The sequence below is a fragment of the Nilaparvata lugens genome, chromosome 7 (genome assembly GCF_014356525.2).
Source record: "Nilaparvata lugens isolate BPH chromosome 7, ASM1435652v1, whole genome shotgun sequence".
Classification (NCBI taxonomy): domain Eukaryota; kingdom Metazoa; phylum Arthropoda; class Insecta; order Hemiptera; family Delphacidae; genus Nilaparvata; species Nilaparvata lugens.
The window spans coordinates 4,559,757-4,586,066 of record NC_052510.1 but is presented as its reverse complement, the minus strand read 5'-3'; the positions used below and the strand labels follow the sequence as shown (position 1 = coordinate 4,586,066).

Below are 26,310 nucleotides of genomic sequence, written 5' to 3'. Positions count from 1 at the left end.
TACGTAGGGTAGGGATTGGAAAACAGCTGCTTTCTGTGCAGTGTGGCGAAAATATATTGACGGTTGCCAGTGAAACTCACAATATTATCCGACTAGGGCCAGTGGTGATCTTCACGTACCTAGATGCAGACTTACTAAATCTCTTTCAGTTTTCCAGTAGTGGGGATAAATTTTTCAATCTTCTACCAACCTCCTTCCGTACCCTTCCCCTGCCTGTATTGCTTAGACATTTGGATATGATCGGGATAGAACAACAGACATAGCCCGAAATAGGGTTTTAAACGGCAAGGTGCCCCTGTTATTTAGAAATTTTGGATAATTTTACAATTAAATGTATGCTATTGTATCCACTGGACTCTCTGAAAGCAACAGGTACTTGACAAACTGAAAACTTGACGTACTGAAGTTGTCTACCCGTGCTGATTCTTGATGATCAACTGACATCTTGATGAAGTGAATTTCACCCTCCAAGTCGTAATTACTTCTATGGTGCAATTCCAATACTGGAGTTATAAGTCAAGTTTCCTTGAAGTCAAGATTTTTTGACTTTAAGAAAACTTGAAGAGCGTTTGAGTAGAATGAACAATTTTTGCAAACTTGATGCCAAGTTAGCTTGAATTCAATTTTTTCATAACCTCTAAAGTATATAATTATGAAGTAAAAATCAAATTAATCTTGAAATAAAAACAGTTTACAGATGGAAATACATTAGGAGTTGCATTTGTTCAAATGCTAATTAATGAATAATTATTATTAAACGAAAATCCCAATTAAATGCTGTAAATCACCTCGAAAATTGTCAATCTGCCCCCAATCGCCGCAATTGAATTGCCCCGAAGTTGTCAATCAATTGAGAATGTATAGAAACAAATGCAAGAAAAGTATAAAAAGTAGGAAGAAAACTTTGAGAGTAATAATTACTCTAATCTAATCTAATTATTAGATTTTTTACTTTATAATAATATACTTGTGAGGTAATGGAAACTTTAATTCAAGTAAACTTGACTTCAGTTGTCAAAATCACCCATTTTACACATTCGTTAGAAAAAATGACTCCAAGGAGACTTGACTAATGTAAACCCTACTTTAGGAATATTACACCTTAATAAAGAATAAGGCCGAATTCACACTGAAGTCACGTGGCGGTGACGTGGCACTGACTCCCACGCCACTCTAAAGCTGCGTACAGATATACGCGCCTCCAACCCGCTCCGCGCAAGCTCCGCCCTCGTTCCGCCATCGCTCTGCAATCGTTCCGCCCCTGATCTGCAGTCGCACCGATCATGAACGTTACGGGAGATGTTAGCTCTTCTCGCGGTCCACTCTTGCTCCCCGGTCGATCATCAATCGCTCTGCTCGAGTGACGTTCGGTTGCGGAGCAGAGCGAAAGTCTGTACGCACCTTTATGATCCAATGTAAACTGGAGTGGCGCTTCAACACGCCACTCCTATATAAACATATGGTCCAATGCAAACTGGAATGGCGCTTCAACACGCCAATCCTATATAAACATATGGTCCAATGCAAACTGGAGTGGCGCTTCACCATGCCACTTTTGTATGCATGTTATAGAAGTCAGTGCCATGCCACCGCCACGTGACTTCAGTGTGAATTGTGCCTTACATTTTCGTTTAATTTCATCTCCTGGTGCAGCTACTATAGAACACGACTTCTAAGGGCCGGTTTCCGAGCTCGGGATTCAGCTAAGTTCTAGACTTTAAACAGCTGGAGTCAGAAAATTGGCCTTCCAAAACGGGGCGTAGTCGCAGTCTACGCTTAAATTAAATTTCCAAAAACTAGAAAATTGAACACAAGATAAAATAAAGAGATAAAGGGCGGCTATTATGAATATTATTCAGGAATGTTTCATTTCGTCAAGGAAAAACGTTTCCAATTATGGAATTATAAAATAAGGATGATCATAAAAACTGCGACTACACCCCGTTTCGTAAAGCCAATTCTCTACCTCCAGCTGTTTAAAGTCTAGAACTTAGCTAAATCCCGAGCTCGGAAACCGGCCCTAAATTTTCTTTGAACCAGACCCTCGACCAATCAACCAACAGTTACTCACTTACTAGCCTACCCCCCACCCCTTGGCGGCCGTCAAACGGACGTCTCCGAGTTCAACCGTAGAACAAACCGGTTGCTGGTGGGGTCGATGACCTCCTCGGTGAGGTTGAGGTGGGGCAGTGCGACCACCTGGCAGAGCAGCGACACGTCCTTCTGTCGCAGCTGGAACGAGCAGCCGGGGCGCAGCGGGCGCGACAGCAGCTCGCCGCACACCAGCGACCACGTCTGCACCGGTACGCGCTCCTTTTCGTTCTACAAACAAACAAACACAATATTTATTCTTCACTAATGAAGCAGTCAGAATATTAAGTAATGCAGATTCATTGTAAACCGCTATTCAAGGAAAATTCAATATTAACAGTCTTCAATGAATGTTTGTATCAGTGTTTGAAGGAGATAAAATTGAGGGAAATAGTATATTTCGCACCTAGGGTCGAAAATGAGACTTTTCCGGCTCGAAATCGGTTTTCAAGTCCGAGGCCATAGGCCGAGGATTAGAAAAGATTGACAGTCGGAAAAGTCTCATTTTCGACCCTAGGTGCGAAATAGACTATAACTTCGCCACACACGAAAATAAACAATATATATATGAGAATAGTTGTTTACTAAGCACTTCCAAAAGCAGAAGTGGAAGATGATAGCTCTAGCAAATCTGAGGTAATCTGAATGTCAGGAAATTGTCCAAGTATTTTTATTTTTATTCTGATTTGTCTAAATAACCTAAAAGATGATGCTCAATCATGTGGGAGGTTGAGTTTATACTTTTTTATTCTTTCAAATGACAATAAGATGATATTATTATAAATGTTCTAATTATTGAATAATGAAAGCAAATAACGAAAAGTTTTTTGATCAGCTGTTTTTTGATCACCTTTCTTAGTTTCATGTTAGCGGCTGGAAAGGGTATTCTTTCCGGCCTGGGCCGGAAAGAAACCTGTTCTGACGTCAGACGAGAGTCGTCTGCAAACAATGTCTTTCAGATCTACGTAGGGACTGGAAAACAGCTGCTTTCTGTGCAGTGTGGCGAAAAATATATTGACGGTTGCCAGTGAAATTCACAATATTATCCGACTAGGGCCAGTGGAGATCTTCACGTACCTACATTCAGACTTACTTAATCTCTTTCGAGTTTTCCAGTAGTGGGGATAAAATTTTTCAATCTTCTACCAACCTCCTTCCGTACCCTTCCCCTGCCTGTATTTCTTAGACATTTGAGAAAATGGCTCATTAAAAATCCATTCTACTCTTAAGAAGAATTCAGAACGGGAGTATGTAGAATAAAATTAATTAATATCAACTATTATATGAAATTATTAATTATAACGTAGCCTTATCCTATACTATTAAACGAGCAACTTCTGTTTTTATGTTTAAATGTTTGGATTTTTAGATGTTTATATGTTTGTATTTCACCGGATCTCGAAAACGGCTCTAACGATTCTCACGAAATTCAGAACATAGTAGGTTTATAATATAAAGATTCGATTGCACTAAAGTGCGAGAGAAATTACTTTTAACATGAAGAGGAGAAACCCATTTCTCCCTCCACAGTTTGTAGCGTAGACACAGACGGACATCCTGCGCACAATTGGATGCGCCATGTCATTTTGCTTCATGTTATCATGTGATGAAAACATCTCTGTAACATACACAAACCAATATACCTGCTATTGCCAGCAATAGATGGAGGGGAGTGTTGCCGCGTCGCGTTACAAAGCCCTCTCACTCAGACACAAAAGAAGGAGAATGCTGCTAGGTAGTGGGAGTGATTAGTGGAGGATAGAGCATCGGACCTCTCCGTCTTCGAGAAAGAGCCGTGTTAAAAGTAATTTATCTCGCACTTTAGGTCTCATCCCTTGGAAAATTCGCTGAAGGACATCAAAAGTATAATTATTGATCATCCTTGGAAAAACAGCTGATAATAATTATTTCGTTGTCTGTTGGTGATGGAAGTGAGTGAGCGAGTTCATGTGTGTTGGACTGTGTCCAAATTATGACTCAGCTGTTGAACTTTAGTAATCATTCAATGAGGTACTTAGTGCCAATTGCAAAAAAGCCGGGTTATTTTCAATTCTGATTAATTCCAGTAGATCCATCTTTTTGAAATGGTCTTCTCTGATTTGGTTCACGTGAAGTTAATCAGGATTAAAATCTAACCGGCTTTTGTGCAACTGGGCCTTTGTGAGGGAAATTTTTGTCTTCCCTTTGGGAATTAATCTCAATTTACTGTGATTAGATAGAACATTTCTGTATGAATGTTATTATAATTTCTTCTTTCGTAATACATTTTTTATGCTTTTGTACTCCAGAGCGAAGCTCGGTCCCCGATATTTATGGGTGAACTACTGAATGGTTGATCGCTGCTTGTTAACAGCTTATTTTACACTTACTGAGAAATGGCGTGGCTTTTAAGAGAAAAAGAGAAGAGTACTGAACTCACAGTTGTTGTCAGAAATGTGTATAGATATATATTTTAAAAAATCTGTAGCAGTAACTCTCGGCGGGCCGGACAAAATCTATCCGCGGGCCGGGCTATTGGACTTGCCAATACCCAACACTGCTTGTTTGAAATGAATCACTCACCATCAGCACGGGCGCCGGCTGCATGTAAGGCTGTAGGAATGCCTGTGGCGACAGGTCGTGAGCAAGGCAGTGCGCCAGATGCTGTAAAATGCTGTCAGGCGAATGCCAAGGTTGCTGTCTGGTGACTCGCAGATACTTCTGCAGTGCCCGGGCCAACCCAGGGAACACCGCAGCTGCTGCTTCCTCCGGTTCCATTAACACGCCGCCACCTGATTGCAAACATATTTTTTTTTCAATTCAATTATATTAGCACTATTTACTAATCAATTGATGAAAGCATTCGAAAGTTATCGTCGAGAGTACACACCCATAAACGGACAATGACAACGACTATTATTATTATTTTGTAATATTATACTCGGAAAATATCATAGCAGAAGCTCTTGAAGAAGAAGCAGCGGGCATTGTCATCAATGGTACCCATATAAACAACATCCGCTATGCAGACACTGTACTCCTTGTTGAAAGCATAGAAGACCTGCAAAGAATGCTAAGCAATTTGATAAGGACAAGTGAGGAATATGGGCTCACATTAAATGCCAAGAAAAAAAACAAAGTACATAGTCATTACAAAGCAGAAAATTCCACAAGAGCACCTATTTGCTGGACAGGATATGATAGAGTGGGTAGAGGCATATAACTATCTGGGAACACGCATCAGCTGCAATGCAAGTCACATGCCAGAAATAAAAATGAGAATTGAAAAGGTGCCTTTGTAAAAATGAGAACTCTACTGTCGGCTCGTGACTTGTCTTTTGAGGTTAGGACCCGTCTCTTGAAGTTCCCTGTTCTATGTGTTCCCTGTTCTATTGTATGGGTTGGAAGCATGGACACTTAGGGCCGTTTGCACAGTGACAGTTTAAACTAAATTTCATTTTAAACTGGATTAAATCCGTATAAAGTCCAGTTTGTTATAATGTGTTTCATTTTGAGTTTAAGCAACCAGCTTATTAAATTCAGTTTAAGCTTTGGCTGTGCAAACGTAATGACCCAAGTACATGATTCTGCACCTCATAATCCAAGGTAAAATATTTGGTAAGCGCTCGGTGGGACGTAGAAGAATGTCTTGGTTGAGAAACCTGAGGGAAGCGTTTAAATGCACAACCAATGACCTATTTAGAGCGGCTGTGAACAAGGTGAAAATTGCCATAATGATTGCCAACCTCCGAAATGGAGACGGTACTTGGAGAAGAGAAGATATTGAACCGCATTTAATGAGCACAGCTTAAACGGTGTACGACATGTCAAATATAGAGGGTTTCCCTCCATTGAGGAAATTTTTTTCATTTTACAAAATCGCCTGAATGATTTTCTGATCTCCAGGATTTCAATGAGAATTTGAGAAGATCACATAGCACTCTATCAATGAATACAGGTAGCATACAGTCAGTGTATCTTTGCTGCAATAAATTTGCCAAGACTGTCAACACCCTACAGTTCGTCCGTCAAACTCTAGCCTCAAGCCAAAAAGTAGGCAGTAGTAACTCGTAATGCTCATTCAACAATCAAGAAAAAATCAGTGGCACCATTTTACCAAACATTTATGGGGGGAAGGAATACCACCGAAGGATTGAGGGTCCTGGGTTTTTCCCCATAAATGTTACATTCGAAGATGTTATAATATGCTTCAATTTTTCCAGTTTTATACAAATGTGGTTGAAACATCAATACAAACATATACATTATTAGTTAATAAAACAAAATGAATCTTATAGCACCCTTTATTCTTTAAAAAACTATTTTAAAGTTTTTTTAAAGAATAAAGGGTGCTATAAGATTTATTTTGTTTTATTAATTTAAAAGCAGCCCATTTTAATAAGTGTTTTACATTATTAGTTATAATCATGAAATATTTATTAGAAATATAGGTCTCCAGAGAGGCCCTAAAGTAGGAATGCACTGAAACAGATTTCTTAAAAATCATGGAAAAAGATAAATTTTTCTTTTACAATGACAATTTTAACAATTTCGTTGGGAATCATATTCTAATTGGAAAATAACTTTCAGTTAGAAAGCTAAAGGAACATTAAGCTGTTCCCATAATTCTCACCAACTATGTACAAACATTTTTGACTGTCTGATTGTGCCCTTTCTTTTGCTTTCACTGTGACATCTTGCAACTTGTTAATTTTCACGTTGAGATTTATGCAATAACTCACTTATTGTGCCCTCATCAATAATTGAACCCATTCTATATTCAAGCTTCAACTATACCACAGAGAAAAATATACAGCATTCTTTATTACTCCGTACCCGTATCGATATTTTCAAGACAATTTTCCTACATTGTTAATACTGTGGAAGGAATTATACTACTGCTGTTGAAAAAGAGTATTAAATCAGTATGAGATTCTAAGGATTCGTGTAGATGGACCCGCATTTTCATTATTTAACTGATCCTGCCCCCCCCCTAAATGGCGCCCCTGAGTAAAATTGAGGCGTATGTAATTGAGACTAATGTATAAAGTGGTGCGCAGGAGACGCATGTTTTTCGAACCGATATTACTCGGCATCGGGAGGGGATATTAACCTTGAACTAATGTTAGCAGACGGCCCATACTATGCCGTTTCAGCCGCTATGGAGCGTTGGAACGTACAAAAAGGTGTGTTCGCTGTCGAGTAGTTTTTGTGATCTACGCATCTAATGTGGTCACACTCAAAAAGTGATTACTTATCCACAGCTAATTACTAAATTCGTTAACCCCAGTTCACAATGCTTTCATGGAAACTGATTCACATACTGTGATTATTCAGTTCTTTCAATTACAAAGATGTCATGTGGCTAATGTGAATTATTGATAAAAATAATATAAAATTAGGCCACCACAGTGGCGGCTGGTGTAAGTATAGTTTGAAGGTTGCATATACCAATCCCAACTTTCATAGTCCCAAATTTGAAATTATTTGTTTTATTCTAATTTATATTTTAGATTTTGATTTGGTGTAGAAATTTGAATGGACATAACCTATAATATTTGGACAATTTAAAACTAAATTAGGAAATTGAAGAAGTTTTAGGCAATAGCCTGTTTTTTCTTTTCCGATTCTTGTATTTTTTTTTTTGCTAACCTTATAAATAAATAAATAGTACATAAGAAAGCAATAAATAGGGATTATTAAATTATCATTACATAGATCATAAATTATATCATTTTTTCTAACAAAATTCCAAGTCACTGTAAGAGATAACAATAAGTGAAATGAATACCGTAAATTACACGATTCAAACAATGCAATATAAATAGACAGCCCAAAACTGTTTTACATTAGATCAGTCTTAATATTATTAGCCTGGAAATACAATAGCACAATTATTTTTTTTAACTGCCGCTTGTACTTACGCGTTCACGTAAACCCTTACAGCGTGAGTGGAATTCTCAAGATTTGGAGGTCTTACAAACTTCTCAAGTTTAATTTCATTCTTAATTGCTATTAACTAAATATCCAATCATCCAATAAATTTTCCAATGGAATAAATATAGCTTTCGTTTATTACACGATCACTTACACATATCCTCGTTTATTACACACACGTTTATTTCGTTTATTAGCCTACTCCATCACTTACAATCCTCAAATCAAAACAAATGAAACTTTTCAACGTGGTCTGTCGTCTGTAGTGTGATACTATCGACTATCGATACGACTATCGACTATCGATACGACTATCGACTATCGATACGACTATCGACTATCGATATCATAGTTTCTATAGAATGACTGGTTGTAGGTTCGCTGCAGCCATGCGATCCTCAGAAAGCCTTCCGTTGTCATAGCAACCAACTGGTTTGCCAGCACTTCCAATGTTATTCTCCCATATTATAAGCGACGCGTCATAGGGGGTTGCAAATGCTATGCGTTCCTTCTTCGGACCGCGCAAATTCAAAATGTTGGACTATCTGTTCTGGCTTTCTGCTGATGAATGTTGTGGGAATTGAGAAAATAATTTTCAATAATATTACCATCAAATTGTTAGATAGATAGATAGATTTAATTCTTTTGCTATCGGACCATACAGTCATCAGCAACGTCAATAGAATATTCATAGCACTTAACACTTAATTTATTATAAAGTGTGTGTGAAAAACTCCTCCAAAGAATAGAAGGGGTTTGCACGCAGAAGATCGAACAGTAATTTGCCGAACAAATAGATTGGATAATTTTTTATTGACTCTGGCAACCTATTGTAGACCTTTGTTCCTAAGACGTGATGGGACTTCTGTACTTTGGTTAATCTTGTACGTTGGGTATCAAGTTGTTGTCTTTGGTGGGTGTTGTATGAATGAACCATACCTCTTGTGTTCATTTTACACTTATTTTTATGTATATACAAGGCAACAACATGAATATATTGGTTGTATTGTCTTCCTATGTTATCAGGAAGTTTCAAAAAAGGAAAGTCTCTTTCTATTGCCTGATTTGTTGGGGGTTGTGCAGCCTTGCAACCTTAAGAGGAGCCGCCACTGCCACCAATAGTTCCCCAAATTTCTGAGAAAGTCGCGGGGCATTAGTTCTTATCATCTTTATTACATTGAGGACACTTTCCTTGGGTGTCTCACTGGCGTCCCAGCTTCCTTCACCCATGAACACCCACTGGTGGTCAAGTTTGGTTTCCTAATTTGATACTAAATACTAATAATATTTGGACGTCTGACCTGTATTCATGAGATGCGGCTGGCGTTTGATGTGCGTGAAGGCGTCCTCTGTGGCCGATATCAGCCTGGCCCTTCGCTTCCTGACGCGGCGCTCCCAGTCGTGCTCCTCATAGAAGCGCTCGTTGTGCGACGAGTCACGCCTACTGCCTCCGCGACCACCCACCACTCGACCGCCCGACGCCATCTGAAGACAGCACGAATCAGAGTTAAATCAAATCAAATCAAATCGAATCAAATTTTATTGCCTTACAAAAAATATTCACAAATGAATACAGATTACAAAAAGTAATATTTTAGAATAAGAAGTATAATTTTTTTAACATAATTTTTAATTCATATTATTATTAATTCATACAAAAAGTACATCATAAAAATTATAGGGAGAGAAAAAATAAGGTAACCTTCTGCTATTCCTCTCCCAAATTTGTATAAGGTTACACATAGTCCAAAATAGGTTGTCTTGTAGTTGTTCACTTCACAAAATTTTATTTCTTTAATTATTTTCACAATGTAGATTTTTAAAATAATTATTTTTAGTATAATAATATACTAATTTGGCGAAACCAGCAAAAGCACAGTTTGAGTGCCGGTGACGAGTACCAAAACAGAAAACGATACTATTACTTCCAATAGAAAAACTTTGATTCAACAAGGTGAGCTTAACTATAATATTACAAGTATACAATTCAATCAAGGTGAAAGTGGGGAAACCCCAAATATATAATACAGTATTATTATACTGTATGTAAGTTTGATGGCAATACTAGAGAAAAAAATCAAATTGAGTTGTGAATTGGGTGAAAAACATTTGTTGATTTAATCCAATCAATTATTTTTTTGTACTTGATTTAGTGATGCTATCTAAAATTAAATTTTCGGGTAACAGGTTAATTAATTTATTTTTCCTACAGTTACGTTGAAAAGTGGCCATTGCTGCACTGATTACAGAACGCAAAGAATCACTTTTCCGCTCTAGTGCGGGAAAAATCTTTTCTGCACTCCAGATTTGCAACATGGCAACGCAAAATACTTAGTAGGTTATATGGAGCAACAGTGCAGCAAAATCAAAATGAAGTTGGTAACAGCAGAGGTGCACGTCATAATAATAACGAAGCACAACGAGCACCTTATTAATTATATATTATAATGAAGGACAACAGTGGATGACAGCGACAGTACAGTGCCACCCACACACCACACAGAAAAACATTTGATGGATTTCAGGCAATTTTACCCATAATTACCCACTTTTCATATTCAATGGTAACTGTAGGAAAAACTTAATGTGAAATACGTGCGCAAAGTTCCTCTGCTGCACTCAACAAACCATTCCGCCCTCGCCTACGGCTCGGGCGTAAACGTTTCTTTCGGTGCAGCAAACTGTCACTTTGCGCACTAGTTGCACAAATAACTATAACATAATAATATACTATTTCGGCGAAACCAGCAAAACCACAGTTTGAGTGCCGGTGACGAGTACCAACACAGAAAACGATACTATTACTTCCAATAGAAAAACTTTGATTCAACAAGGTAAGCTTAACTATAATATTTTTATATTTCAAACCCTTATAATTTCTTTCTTAGTTGTAATTACTTGACAATTTATTAGTAGGCTATGTTAGGTATTCGATGATTGATTTTTTCACTATAACAGAGTTTCTCGGTCTGCAGCAACTCCTCCATGCGTACAGGGAAACTTCCCTTGCATGCGAGTATTTGTTGTCAAAGGAATGTATATTACCATAAAATGTATATAATAATCATAAGATTCATCAATTATTATATTAGCTTAGTCTCTAGATTATTGATTATTAATTATAATTTCTTTTTATGCATTGTTTTTGACAATAAAAAGTTATTATTATAATTATAAGTATACAATTCAATCAAGGTGAAAGTGGGGAAAACCCAAATATATAATATATATTAAATATTATTATTAGATATTATATATTAATATATATAATACAGTATATTATACTGTATGTAAGTTTGATGGCAATACTAGAGAAAAAAAATCAAATTGAGTTGTGAATTAGGTGAAAAACATTTGTTGATTTAATCCAATCAATTAATTTTTTGTACTTGATTTAGTGATGCTATCTAAAATTAAATTTTCTGGTAACAGGTTAATCAATTTATTTACTACATAGGGGAACTGTCTACGGCATACTATTAGGTCTGTCCTGGAAGCACGGTAATTTGATGGCAATCTGATAAACAATGTAAACATAAATAAGCTTACATTGCTAAATGACAATCATGATGCCATTTACACATCAAAATGCTCCATCCAACTACCATGCCCTGTTAAAACTCAATCAGGATTAAATCCCTCGAAAACCAATCACAGAAGGTTTCTCTGATTGGTTTTCGTGGAATTTAATTGGGATTAAAAGTTATCAGACTTTGTGCAACTGGGTATACAGGTCGTAACTCACCCAGCTACGTGTAGCTAGAAATACGCAGCCGTCCTATGTCCCCAATGTTAATCCCTTAGACCATTTACAGAATAGACACGGCCAATTGTATATTCATACTAAAAGTCGACGAAGCCAACATCTCTACAGCACAAATCCACCCACCTTGACGTCACAAAAGTTTGTTGTGTGAGTGTTTGTGGTGTTTAACTTACATTGTTGTTGAACAATGCATTGTTGTTAGCTTGGTTGTGACGTCAAGATGGGCGGATTTGGCAGTAGATGTTGGCTTCAGAGGCTAGACTTCCCAGCGTGTCTACTCTATAAATGGTCTAAGGTTAATCCAGGCTACGCAAACTGCCCCGTTCACACCAACGTAGCCTTTCAACATTGGGATATAGGACGGATACGTCTTCTGAAGAAGTACTCCTAGCTACACATAGCTGGGTGTTGTGAATGAATAGCTTTAGAAAGCAAAGCTTGATAAGCTTATTTAGTTAAATTTATTGTTCTTATTGAAATAGTTGATAGTTCTTATTGGAATAATTTAATAACGTATTGTTCTTCATAAACAGTGTGCAACAGAGCTCAAATGGTCATTTAAAATATTAGACATTAAATTACTTAGGGTCCTTTTACTTTGCCTATGTTCAATCGGTGCAGCAAAATGGGTTAGTGGTATGGGGAGGAGCGTATGATGTTTTCATGAATAAAATTTTTACATTTCAAAAAATGATAATAAAAGCAATTCTTAATAAGCCAAGGGCTTTTTCTAGTAGTGAAACATTTGCCGAATTTAAAGTGATAACAGTACGTCAAATTTATATAAAGAAACTTCTCTATTATGCATGGATGAGGAAGGAGGAATTTACAGTGAATAATAACGTTTCTATGTATAACCTGAGAGTTACATCTCATAACATTTATAATATTAACTATTCAGATTTGACAATAGTGCGAAGATAATTGGGGTATCTTAGCTCAAAAATAATAAATATCATGCCAAATGCATTGTCAGAATATCTTTCTAATAGGGGTAGACAGAGGATGGAACAGATAAATAAGTGGGTGATACAAAAATTTTTCTTCGACATCAGTCAAATATTATAATTACTAGTAATTTATTGTTAACTTCGATTTTTTGTAGCTTTGATTATTAGTAAATAAATTTTTATATTGTCTAAACAGCTGATACTCTCACTCAGCGGTCAGGGTTTTGCCCTTGCTGGGTGGTGCCATGTAATTTTAATTTATTTGTAAAATAGCATAAAATATTATTATAATCTAGAATATTTCTTTTGTAAGCTTTTTATTTTGTATTTTGTTTTATGGGCAATAAAGATGTTTAAAAAAATTGACTCCTCCAATAGAACAAATGACTGATTGAAGAGCAAGCGAAATTGCCAACTGCAGATTGATCATATCTTAAATTTTTAAAAATGCGAGCATATGAAGTAGGTAAATTAATGCTACTATATTAAGAGTTAATAATGTCAACTGTCTAACATTTCTACAAAATATTCTAGCATTTCTCATAGATTTATTACATTTCTTAATTTGCATGAAGTAATTATTTAATTAAGGAAGCAGTTTATCTAGAGTACCTATCCAATATGCCCTTGTTCTTACATAAAAGAGCTAGTGTTACTATAGTGAGGTCCACGTTATAATGACAGTGGATAAAGATATGATAACAGCGTTGCCGATTCTCTACCTTAATTAATTATATTTCTACATTGTAAAAATCAGATATGGTATCGTTGCGGAGCTAGAAAAGGATAGTGCTACCTGCTTTGTCGACTGATAGACAAAGATAGCAACACCAATTTCAATCAAATACTGTCATTATAACGTGGACCTCACCATAGAACCTGGTACCCACGGTTCCATGGTTGACCTAGTTACTGAAAGAAGATTTCCAAAAGCTTGTAATTTGAGACGTGTAGAACCACTACCTCCGTAAACAAAGCCGTAGTGCATTCGTGTGACGTCAGCACAGGTAGGGTTTCTACACTAATCAAAACACTAGCTGATATAGATCGGCTGAAAGCAACGAATTGTTATTGGTGTAGGAGCCCTACCAGTGCTGACGTCACACGAATGCACTACAGCTTTGTTTACGGAGGTAGTAGTATACCTTCTTCAAGTTAGAATTGTCACCTGGTCATATGGGACATATATATGAATCATATATTTATCTCATATTGATCAGGATTTTAGAGTTTTAAATTGTAAAAGTTTAATGAACAGTGTTTTTGTCCTTGAACAATTTTTGTCACCGACAGAAAGATTGTTTATTTCATTTGTTGTCAAAATTAATGTAGCTTCTCTTTTGTTTTTAATAACAAACGTGCTGATTGTGCGACAGATAAAAATATGTACTTGAGATGGCTTCATGGGTATTTAATACCCAAAATTTTACTTTTGGGAGTCAGAGTGTGTGAGCTCGTTCGATAGGACTGAGAGTTAAGTCCGGCTGATCCAGTGAAAAAGGCTGGATTTCGGTTCGTTTGATAGTACAGTTATTCTGTCACAGATCGGGCACTATAAAAATAATTGTATTGTTAAGGGAGACGGGTTCTGAGCCTTTCATTGGTTCAGTTGATATTTGTTCTTTTAAAATACTAAAGTCGCAAAATACCAGTGGATGCCAAAGTGGGAAGCTATTTCAAAAAGGTAGGTGACTACTGAATCATTGTTCTTAAATTTTCATAGCCACAAACATTGAATCATCATTAGCAGCAAGCGAGTGTTTTCCCCATTAATTCATATCAAATATTATTTTTATAATCAAATTAATCTTGTTTTGTTCAAATGTAAATATTTTAAAGACTCATTAAAGTTCTAGTTATTCTGTTATTTTCTTGTATTCATAGTTCTTTTCCCCTTACATAATTGGTGAAGGCATATCGTGCTTACATAATATTTTGTGGAGGCAATTCCCGCCGTTCCACATCTTGCTTACAGTATCCAGAGTAGAGTGAGGTTCACGTTAAAATGAGAATGGAGAAGTATAGAAGAATATCGTTGCAGATTCTCTGCTTTGCCACTGCCTTCTATAGAGGATAGCTGATGCCGGAATACCTCATGTAATATCAACTGTTCATTCTTGTTTAAAATTATCAATTATAAGGAGGAGAGATAAGGAACATGAAATTTGCTTGACGTGCTTTGTGTCGGCTCCGCATTTTACTCGAGTTTTTATCGTAAGTTCTTGTGCTAGTGACTTGATTTTTTGCAACCAGTTGTAGAGAAGTGATATCTTCAGAAGTGTGCAATTTCATTGCGATTGAACATACGACATTTGTGTAGAAACGTCCTAAGTGTAACGTGTGAAATGAATTTTGGTACTAGAAGCAACTCAAAGTTACAGGCTTCAAAAGATAAGGCAAGCGACAAGAATTCGGCTGCATCGCTCGACCCACCTCCACCTCACACCACGCCTACCGGTCACGAGGAGGAGTGCGACGGGGGAATGAAGAGTCTGATTCAGAAAGTCTTATCTGAGTTCATCTCTAACGACGAATTCCTTGACAGATTGGCGGATCGGGTCGCCGATAAAGTGATAGATAAACTCAAAGAGATTGTCACTTCTCATGTGATGGATGTAATAGAGCCGCGCTTTTTGGAAATAGAAAAAAAGATTGAATCACTCACTAATGAAGTGGCAGTCATACGTAAAAATTTTGCTGCTCGCGAGGAGTCTCAGGAGAGCCGAATGGACGGATTAGCGCAGTATCAACGACGCAACAATGTCAGAATATTTGGCATACCTGAAGTCAGTGGGGAGAATATAACAACTGTCGTTACAAAGATGTTTAGCGAGAAACTTGACCTGAAAGTGGACACTTCACTGATTGATCGATGTCATCGCGTCGGCCGCCCTTCGGCCCCCGGCGAGTCCAGGAGCCGAGCTGTCCTGGTAAAATTCATCAGCTACCAAACTCGGCGTGCTGTCATCTCGGCGAGGCGGCGGCTCAAGGGCACTCCTATCACGATTCGCGAGGACCTCACGAAGCGGCGGAATGACTTCTTCAGGCAGGTGGCAGCAAGGGTTGGATTCAAAAATGTATGGACAATCGATGGAAGAATTTTATGGATCGAAAACGGAAAAATTCATTCGAGCAATCATGACATTGTGGACTCACAGAATAAATAATGTAAGCTAGTTTGATGGATGAGTGTGGTGGATTTGTGGGTTTGCGGATGAGTATCACGGGTAAGTTAATCTATTTATTTTATTTTATTTTTTTCATTGGAAAATATATAAATATTTATTCATTTATTCTTCTTTTCATTCTGGAGATGAATATTATTAATCTTTTCTTTTTTTTGCAAATTACTCTATCTTGTGCAATGCATTTCAATTGATATAGTATTAGAATGCAAATTGTTCTCATGTATTTAATATATTTTTCATGTAATTAGTAGATTTATTATTTCGATCAGATTTACAAAACAATTCGTTACCTACTAAATGTAATTATTTTCTTTCTTGCTATTTAATTATCTGCATCGCTATCCTATGCATCTGCCACTCTCTTCTGTCTCCTTTCTTATGAATAAATGTTATATTTTAGTAGATCAATGCTGTTTGTGCTATGTTCTATTACTGTTGGTATTTTACTGATTTATTCATTTATCTATTTTTCAAATCAATTCTCTCAGTTTGTGATGATTTTCCTCATGCCCTCATTATATCTTGTTAGTTTGAGCCACATTTCACTTCCAATATGGACACTACCAATCGAATATCATTACATAGAATAAAAAGCATTATTTTTCTTTTGTACTTTATTGATGTATTTACTTCTTTTTTCTTTTTGTAAGGATGTAAATGAAAATTTATCTTTCAATGCGCTTTAAGACATATTTAGCATAGGAATTCTTTCTCTTATCACTTCCAATTATATTAACTTTTATCGCACTGAATTGATTAAATAATTATGATTACATATCTGCTCTAGTAACTCATCTTGTTAAGCATCAGGCTGTCAGCTCTCATGTTTTATTACTTGTTGCTTGGAAGATCTTAAATTTAATGTTTCATTCAATAATCATGGAACTTAAAATTTTTATATATAATAATATTGGAGTCAATGATGTTCGTCTGGCTTTCTGGTGGGCTTATTTTTTTTTCCGCGCTTATAATTCACCTATTTTCACCCTTTCTTTGTCTCTTCTTTTTTTTTTTATTCCTACTAATCTTAAAATCTAGTTAAAGCATCATGATCTACATCTCATTAGTATTAATAAGTATGCAAGGGAGTATGAATGTTTGTGTGATAGTGTTGAGAAGATATTTTGATGTAGTCTATGATTGTGGGGTCTGTCTCTGTCGGCCTTTTCCTCTCGCGTTAGTCATTGTAATCTCAGCCAATGAGTTATCGAAATGATGACGGCGCCGCGCTGAGCGTTGGGGAGCAGCTCCGCATTAATTTTCTTAATTATTCAAAATTTCTCAAAGTAGCTCATGTGAATGCGCAGTCTGTAGGTTGTCACATTGATGAGTTTCGCTGTATGTTTGAGACACAGGAGTGTGATGTGATCTTGGTATGCGAAACATGGTTAAAACCGATCGTGCCTTCAGGACGAGTTGAACTAGCGGGATACTCGTTGCTGAGAAATGATCGCCTTCATAAGAACGGAGGTGGTGTTGCAGCCTATGTGAAGCATGCTCTAAAGCCTAGAATTATTGTTAAATCCGACACAAACAGAGCAAGTAAACCAGAGTTCATGCTTCTGGATATTTTTATTAATGGGAGCAAGGTGCTTATCGCTGTATGCTACAGACCTCCGCACATTGGGTTTATGGAGGAGTTTGAAGTTGCCCTCATTGAGAGTATGGCTGCCTACAGACATATCATAGTCATGGGTGACTTTAACACGGACTTACTTAGACACAATTCACCTGAAAAAAATCAATTAATGACAATTTTCAACTCCTGTAATTTATCCCTGTTGCCTCTGCAAGCCACTCACCATACCTCAGCCTCCCACACCCTGTTGGATCTGATTGCTGTTTCAGAGGAGGATGCGGTCAGAACACATGGACAGATGCCGGCTCCAGGATTGTCACACCATGACCTTATTTACTGTGTCTATGCCATCAAAGTTCCCAAGCCTGAGCCAAGATTGATTCATTATCGAGATTTCAGGAATATTAACTATCCTGAACTTTTTAGAGAAGCGTCTTGTCTGCCCTGGTACTTTTTTTATTTTACAAATGATGTTAATGTAATGCTGACAATGTTTTATGAGTATACACATTACCTATTCAACAAGTTTGTACCTCCTAAGGTGAGGCGCGTAACAAGAGTACCGGCGCCATGGATTAGTCCTGAGATCAGGCGGCTGATGAAGGAGCGAGACAGATTATGCAGACTTTCCAGGCGCTCACGTGACCCGCTGCTGTTTGCCGAGTATAAAAGAGCAAGGAATCACTGCAAACAGCAACTTCGAAACTCCAAGTGCCGATACTTCCGCAGCACTCTTGGGTCTGCTAGATCGACTGCATCCAAATGGCGAACACTGAGGAAACTCGGAGTTGGCAAGGATAGGAACAGGTTGATACTGAATCACAGCCCTGATGAATTGAATGATTTCTTTGTGGATATTCCAGGGACATTGGATATGGCACAAGAGTATTCAGACCAGTACAGGACAGCTCGAAGGCAGGATGAGTTCTACTTTGCTGCGGAGACTGAAGCCAATGTACTGAATGCAATCTTGTCCATCAAGAGTGAAGCTGTTGGTGCTGATTTGCTTCCAATGAAATTTATTAAAATTATTTTGCCTATTGCCCTTCCATTCATCACACATCTCTTTAACACTTCACTCATTTCTTCTGTTTTCCCCACTGAATTCAAAACCTCCAAAATCATCCCTCTCAATAAAACTTCCAATCCTTCCTCTCCATCTGATTATCGTCCAGTTGCAGTGCTGTCTGTCATGTCCAAGGGGCTTGAAAAATATGCACATGAACAAATTAATGGTCATGTTTCAACTTTCAACCTTCTCAATAAATTCCAATCAGGCTTCAGGAAGGGATACAGTACTATGAGTGCCCTTTTATGTGTAACAGATGATATACGCTTGGCTATGGATAATGGACAGCTCACTCTGATGGTACTGATTGATATGAGTAAGGCCTTTAATTCAATATATCATCCTCTTCTTCTTAAAAAAATGATTAATCTGGGTTTTTCAGCCAACAGCATTGCCTGGATTAGATCATATCTAGCAGATAGACAGCAGTGTGTACTGGCAAATGGAGGTCAATCTGGGTGGCGAGTGGTCAATAGGGGTGTGCCACAGGGATCGGTGCTGGGCCCTCTGTTATTCAGCTTATACATTAATGACTTACCTGACAGACTGACCAATACTAAATATCACATGTATGCTGACGACCTGCAAATTTACTTGCATTTTGACATTGACGACTTTGACAACGCTGTTAACAAAATGAACTTTGACTTACTCAGCATCACGGAATGGACATCACAACATGGTTTAAACATTAATGAAAATAAATCAAAAGCAATAGTAATAGGACATAATAGACGCTTACCTAACCTTGACTATGCCAATGGACCTTTTGTGACAATAAATGACCAACAGTTGGAGTACTGTAATACAGTAAAAAACTTGGGTGTCTTAATGAACAGACATCTCGACTGGACCGAACACATTACTAGCACTTGTAATAGGGTCTTTGCTGGCATACATTCTCTGAAGAAGATCAGCCCTTTTCTACCTTTTCAGGTAAGGTTGATGCTGGTAAAGACCCTAATCTTTCCGACCTTTCTCTACTGTGACGCTGTTACCCATGACATGACTGTGGCACTGTCTGATAGGCTTCAGAGAGCTCAAAATTATTGCTTAAGATTTGTTAATAATCTAGATCGAGGTGAACATATCACTCCCTACTTCGTTCAGCTTAACGTGCTTAGGCTCAAAAGGTTTCGATCCTACCGCATACTTATGTTTCTATTCAAACTAATCGCCAATAAGAGCCCTGATTATTTGAGTTTTAAATTTAGATTTCTGGGAGAGGTTGGGAGAGGTGGAACTAGAAATAGTTTGTCTGTGTTGAGTGTGCCTAGGCATCGTACGGTGGTCTATAACAGATCTTTTCATGTGACTGCCTGCCGACTGTGGAACTCGCTACCAATGGAGGTGAGGGCAATTCAGCGGCAATCCCAGTTCAGTGCGGCTGTCATGAACTTTGTGAGGGGGGCTGGCTGGAGCGACTTATAGCGACTGTGTATTGATTAATATATCTTCTTTGTACGTGTGTGTGTGTGTGTGTGTGTGTGTGTGTGTGTGGGTGTGTGTGTGTGTTGTGTGTGTTGTGTGTGTGTGTGTGTGTGTGGTGTGTGTGTGTGTGTGTGTGGTGTGTGTGGTGTGTGTGTGTGTGTGTGTGTGTGTGTGTGTGTGTGTTGTGTGTGGTGTGTGTGTGTGTGTGTGTGTGTGGTGTGTGTGTGGGTGTGTGGTGTGTGTGTGTGTGTGTGTGTGGTGTGTGTGTGGTGTGTTGTGTGTGTGTGTTGTGTGTGTGTGTGTGGGTGTGTGTGTGTGTGTGTGTGTGTGTGTGTGTGTGTGTGTGTGTGTGTGGTGTGGTGTGTGTGTGTGTGTGTGTGGTGTGTGTGTGTGTGTGTGTGTGGTGTGGTGTGTGTGTGTGTGTGTGTGTGTGTGTGTGTGTGTGTGTGTGTGGTGTGTGTGTGTGGTGTGGTGTGGTGTGTGTGTGGTGGTGTGTGTGTGTGTGTGTGGGTGTGTGTGTGTGTGTGTGTGTGTGTGTGTGTGTGTGTGTGTGTGTGTTGTGGTGTGTGTGTGTGTGTGGGTGTGTGTGTGTGTGTGTGTGGTGTGGTGTGTGTGTGTGTTGTGTGTGTGTGTGTGTGTGTGTGTGTGTGGTGTGGTGTGTGTGTGTGTGGTGTTGTGTGTGTGGTGTGTGTGTGTGTGTGTGTGAATGTAGAATCTGGAAATTGGCTCCTTGATGGTCTTTTTTTTTTTTTTTTACAATAAATTAAATATAAATGTGGTTTACTTATTCACTTCAAGATTTATAATAATATGTAGGAATGGAATGTATAGCAAACACTATAGTGGTCGTTTTTGTATTTTGTATACATTAGGATCTCTTTTTTTTTTATTTTGTTCACTACAGTGATGAAGTATCACTACTATTAATCAGTATTGTTATATATATTTTTTCCAAGTTAATTTATTTTCATCTCTTTACAATTATTTAAAATTTGTTATTATTTCAAATAAGTAGATATTGTTTGTTTTTTTTTTCATATTGTTTGTAATTTTTTTTTTCTTTATTATATTATTTGTATTGTTTTGTATTGTTATCTTGTAATAGAGAGTTAAGTGTAAGAGAGGGCCGACTGCGCCCTAACTTCGCTCTCTACGAAAATAAAGGCAGTAATTCAATTCAATTCAATTCAATTCAATTATATGTTATACGTCAAGAAAATATACTATTCAATGAATGTTCATAACTGAGATGAAATATTTCATTATTCGATTATATTTTCACATTGTTGAAAAACGATCTGGCCACTTGAAGAGCTGGAAAAAAATAGAGTTCCCTGCTTTGTCGAATGATAGACAAGGATAGCAACACCAATGTTATCAAATGCTGCCATTATAACGTGGACCACACTATAGAAGAACATCCTTGCAGATTCTCTGCCTTGTCACTGCCTTCTATAGAGGATAGCTGATGCCGGAATACCTCATGTAATGTCAACTGTTCATTCTTGTTTAAAATTAGCAATTAGGCCTATATTTTATTCGTCAAAAAATATACTCTTAAATAATGAATGTTCATAATTGAGATGAAATATTTCATTATTCGATTATATTTTCACATTGTTGAAAAACGATCTGGCAACTTGAAGAGCTGGAAAAAAATAGAGTTCCCTGCTTTGTCGAATGATAGACAAGGATAGCAACACCAATGTTATCAAATGCTGCCATTATAACGTGGACCACACTATAGAAGAACATCCTTGCAGATTCTCTGCCTTGCCACTGCCTTCTATAGAGGATAGCTGATGCCGGAATACCTCATGTAATATCAACTGTTCATTCTTGTTTAAAATTATCAATTATATTTTATTCGTCAAGATAATATAATATACTATTCAATGAATGTTCATAACTGAGATGAAATATTTCATTATTCGATTGTATTTTCACATTGTTGAAAAACGATCTGGCAACTTGAAGAGCTGGAAGAAAATAGATTTCCCTGCTTTGTCGAATGATAGACAAGGATAGCAACACCAATGTTATCAAATGCTGCCATTATAACGTGGACCTCACTATATAGTTATTTTTAATTTAAAAATAATCTTTTCCTACAGTTACGTTGAAAAGTGGCCATTGCTGCACTGATTACAGAACGCAAAGAATCACTTTTCCGCTCTAGTGCGGGAAAAATTTTTCCTGCACTCCAGATTTGCAACATGGCAACGCAAAATAGTTAGTAGGTTATATGGAGCACCAGTGCAGCAGAATCAAAATTAAGTTGGTAACTGTGACTGGTGCACGTTATAAGAATCTTGATGGAGTGGACAACTGTGGATGACAGCAGTTGACAGCACACAGCCCCCCGCCCACCATTCAAACACACATACTACATTCTATTTTATTTATTAATAATAAAATTACACAGATTTACATTTGATGGATTTCAGGCAATTTTACCCATAATTACCCACTTTTCATATTCAATGGTAACTATAGGAAAAACTTAATGTGAAATACGTGCCCAAAGTTCCTCTGCTGCACTCAAGAAACCATTCCGCCCTCGCCTACGGCTCGGGCGTAAACGTTTCTTTCGGTGCAGCAAACTGTCACTTTGCGCACTAGTTGCACAAATAACTATTGTGTGTTTCGAATTGTAAATTGAGTGTGTAATAGGAGAATGTTAAGTGACACATAGCCTAGCTACATTTGGACTGTTGTATAAATTAGAATTGGAACAGTTTTGGGCTTATAAGCCTGTGGTACTTTTCTGTAAGTTGTGTAATTCTAAATGATTGAATAAATAAATAAATAACGTCACTCACTTTAATCAGGCCAACCACTTGCCTGCATATTGCTGTCGACATCATAGTACTTGAACGATGACGCCTTGGCGTGGCGGGACTTGGACGAAGTGGGAGGTCTGTCCAGATAGGGGTTGTAGATAGGAAACTCGCAGTAGTAGCGTTGCAGTAGCCAAACGGCCGCTCGCTGTATGCTCAGCCGACCTGAAACCAACAAACCATCACAAATTAGATAAACAATCAGATAAATTATAAGAATTGCAGGAGAAACAAAATAATAATAAAAAACCTAATAGAGGAGACATTCAAACAGGGTGGCCACCCATTTTAAAATAAAAAATTCATAAGTAATTCACGGTTTTCCAGCGTAAAATTTCAAATTTTACAGGTAGAGCATACGCGGCATTTGAGGATCAAGATACATTCGTAAAGAATTTATTATAGATATCTTCAGTTTGATCTTCCATGACGAATTACGAATAGCATATTTAAATTTCCAAATAATTTTTGACATGACAAGAATATCGATGTTTCTAGATATTTTTTTTAGGTTAGGAAGTTCAAAAACATTGCCAATTATTATTGCTAGCCAATCAAGCATTTTTTTTATTTAAGTTTATTGTTACAATACACTTCTTTACTAAATTAATTAAAATTTATGAAAAAATCATGAGTAATTGGAAAACTTCATGAAGAATTCATGATATTTTTTCCGGTTAGTGAAATAATGAGGAATTCAAGGTTCTCCCGGTTTTCCCGGTAGGTGGCCAACCTCTCAAAACATTAATCCTATTAAGCACCCTGGATTAAAATTGTTATTACCTGGATAACTTGTATCACAGCTAAAGTGTACAAAGTGCGAAATCATAATTTCATCTTTCCAATACTTAAAAATTGTTCCTCAAAGAAAGATTGGCAAGTCCAAGGGCTGACACATGTTTGCGTGCTAAATGCCTTGGAGATTGCAAAATTAAAGCAATCACTGTCTCAATGTTTTCACGTGATCTGTCCTCACAGAACGATTGGCAAGTCCAAGGGCAAACGCATGTTCGCATGCTGAATGAATAGAATAGAGAATAGAATTCATTGAATCACAATAAACACTACTTAATGTAGCATTGCTCAGTAGTATGTGACATGTCAAAAAGTTTATATTGATTATAAAAAACAAAGTCTCAAAAACCAGTATCAAGTTTAAATGAGAAAACAAAATAAAGTCCATGATTGAAAAGTGGAATTATTCATGTAAACAACTGGAAACACTCCTCCATGATATAGGATGCAGCTTGAACCAATATCTCCTCCTTCAACCTCCACCTGAACCGTCTCACGTCATCGATGATTCTGAGCTCAGCCGGCAATGTATTGTAGACTCTCAATCCACTGTAGAGCGGTCGACACCCTCTCCAGAGCGCTGGTTCTGTAATGTGGATATTGCAGAGCTCCTCGATGTATTGGGCCATATGAATAAAGTTGAGCATTTGCTCATACTTCTAAAATATGGAGCATTTGCTTCATTTTCTATGAATAAACGTCAGCAAAACCTTTTGCTCATGCTCATCGAAAAAATAGTTTGAGCGTTTGCTCAAAAGTAAAAGCTTTTGCTCAAAATTGTATGAATAAACTAGAGCATTTGCTCAACTTTTGAAGCAAATGCTTCAAAAAAGGTGAGTCTAGTCTAGAGCAGCATCAATTTTTGCTCATAGTAGAATGGCTCAACTAATTCGTATGAGGAAGAGGAAACTATACCAGATACTATCACAACCAATAGTGTAGAACTATAAAACTCTTTTTAGATTCAACCATGATATATATCACCATTATTCCTACAAAAGAATAAATACAAAAGCTACCTGTTATAAAGATAGCCATCACAAAATAGGAAATAGGCATTTAAGGATATGAGAGTGAAGACGATTATAAGAAGGCTATTGATATTATAAGAATATGCAGAAGATTATTATAGAGATGACATTTTTTCACGCTATTATTTCAAAATTCTAAACTCAACTAACCTAAAACTGTATTCATAAATATAGAAAACAGAGCAGACGACGCAAACACAAGCGGTGCCCCCTGTTTGCATATTTAGCGCTTCCGTGAGCTATAAATACAAATTAAGGCTACAAAAGCGTTTGCTCCAGAGTTCAGGATCATAAGGTAAGAGTATAAGGTAAAGCTTATTCATATCAAAATGAGCAAATGCTTTTGCTTCTACCTTATGCTCAATGCTTTTGCTCATGAGCATTTGCTCTGGTTTTATTCATATGGGCCATTGTATTGTAACTGATTATCCTGTAGTTTTTCCACATGTTTCTCCGTAATGCCTTGGAGATTGCAAACTCTCACTGTCTCAATGTTTTCACGTGATCTAAAAGGCCGTGGAACTTTAGATCTTCATTTTCTTGTCCTACCTATTTTCTAAACATAGTCACCAACGAAACAATAATTGATTTCCGGTCTAGAACACGGGCCAACGGGACTAAATTAAACTGATTCCGAAAGACAAGACGCGCTGTGCTGCAACCACTGAACAGACACTCGAAATGTAGGCATCAACCTATAGTGAGGTCCACGTTATAATGGCAGTGTTCGATTATCAATGGTATTGCTATCCTCGTCTATCATTCAAAAAAGCGGATAGCGCTATCTCTTTCTCGCTTTGCTCTGTCGCCAGGTCGTCTTTTAACAATGTAGAATTAATAATTAACACGCGAGTAGTCAAATTGCCGCACAATTGTAACTTTTGTATGTAGCTTTGGGAATTTTCGTTTTCCAAGGTTGGCAGCTCATGTAATCCTCGCTATGAATGTCCTCTAGATAACCTTGAACAGTTTGAGTCCTTGAACAGTTTGAGGGTGACAGAATGTACGTTGACTAATTTCAATATAGAGGTATCATCTTCCTATTTTATATTTTATCTTCTGATAAACTGTCATTATCTTTCTATCCTATCTAGATGTCGAAAAATGAGTCAAATAAAGAAGGTATATTCATTTCATTCATGAGTAGATTATTTAACCCCATAAAAATGATAAATTCTAACAATAAATATGCAGTATTTATTTTTGGAATCTCCTCCATGTATTATGTTATTATATACTATTAAATAGTATTAATATATACTACACTATGTATAATAATATACTATTATGTTATTATATACTATTAAATAGTATATAATAACATAAAACACGTTGAAAAAGATTTGAAATTAATAATAATATTGAAAGAGCATTGTGAAAACCAACTGTTTATAGTCTAGGGAGCCATAAGGGTGAGTGTGAGCAAAGTGCTCACGCGCGACCACTGACGTTCTGCAAGTCCGTGCGACTACTCGCATGTTTTAACAATATATTTCATCTTAATTATGAAAATTCATTATGGAATTATAAAAAAATATAATTTATAGCCTAATAAAATATAATTGTTTATTTTAAACGAGAATGAACAGTTAATATTATGGTGCCATGTAATTTTAATTTATTTGTAAAATAGCATAATATTATAATCTAGAAT

General features: G+C 37.1%; 1 protein-coding gene across 2 annotated transcripts in view; it reads right to left on the bottom strand.

The window, feature by feature from the left end:
• LOC111051618 (vang-like protein 2) overlaps positions 1 to 26,310 on the bottom strand; it is a 43,142-nt gene that overhangs the window by 2,996 nt on the left and 13,836 nt on the right. Inside the window, exons 6-9 of one of the 2 annotated variants that reach the window (XM_039433471.1) lie at positions 22,835 to 22,995; positions 9,309 to 9,492; positions 4,654 to 4,862; positions 1,979 to 2,322 (exon numbers count right to left, since the gene is read on the bottom strand). In XM_039433471.1, the coding sequence (XP_039289405.1) occupies positions 2,104 to 2,322; positions 4,654 to 4,862; positions 9,309 to 9,492; positions 22,835 to 22,995 (773 nt within the window). In that variant the 3' untranslated portion in view covers positions 1,979 to 2,103. Of the gene's footprint in view, positions 1 to 1,978; positions 2,323 to 4,653; positions 4,863 to 9,308; positions 9,493 to 22,834; positions 22,996 to 26,310 lie in introns of those variants that run through there. The other variant, XM_039433470.1, reaches the window with a different exon arrangement.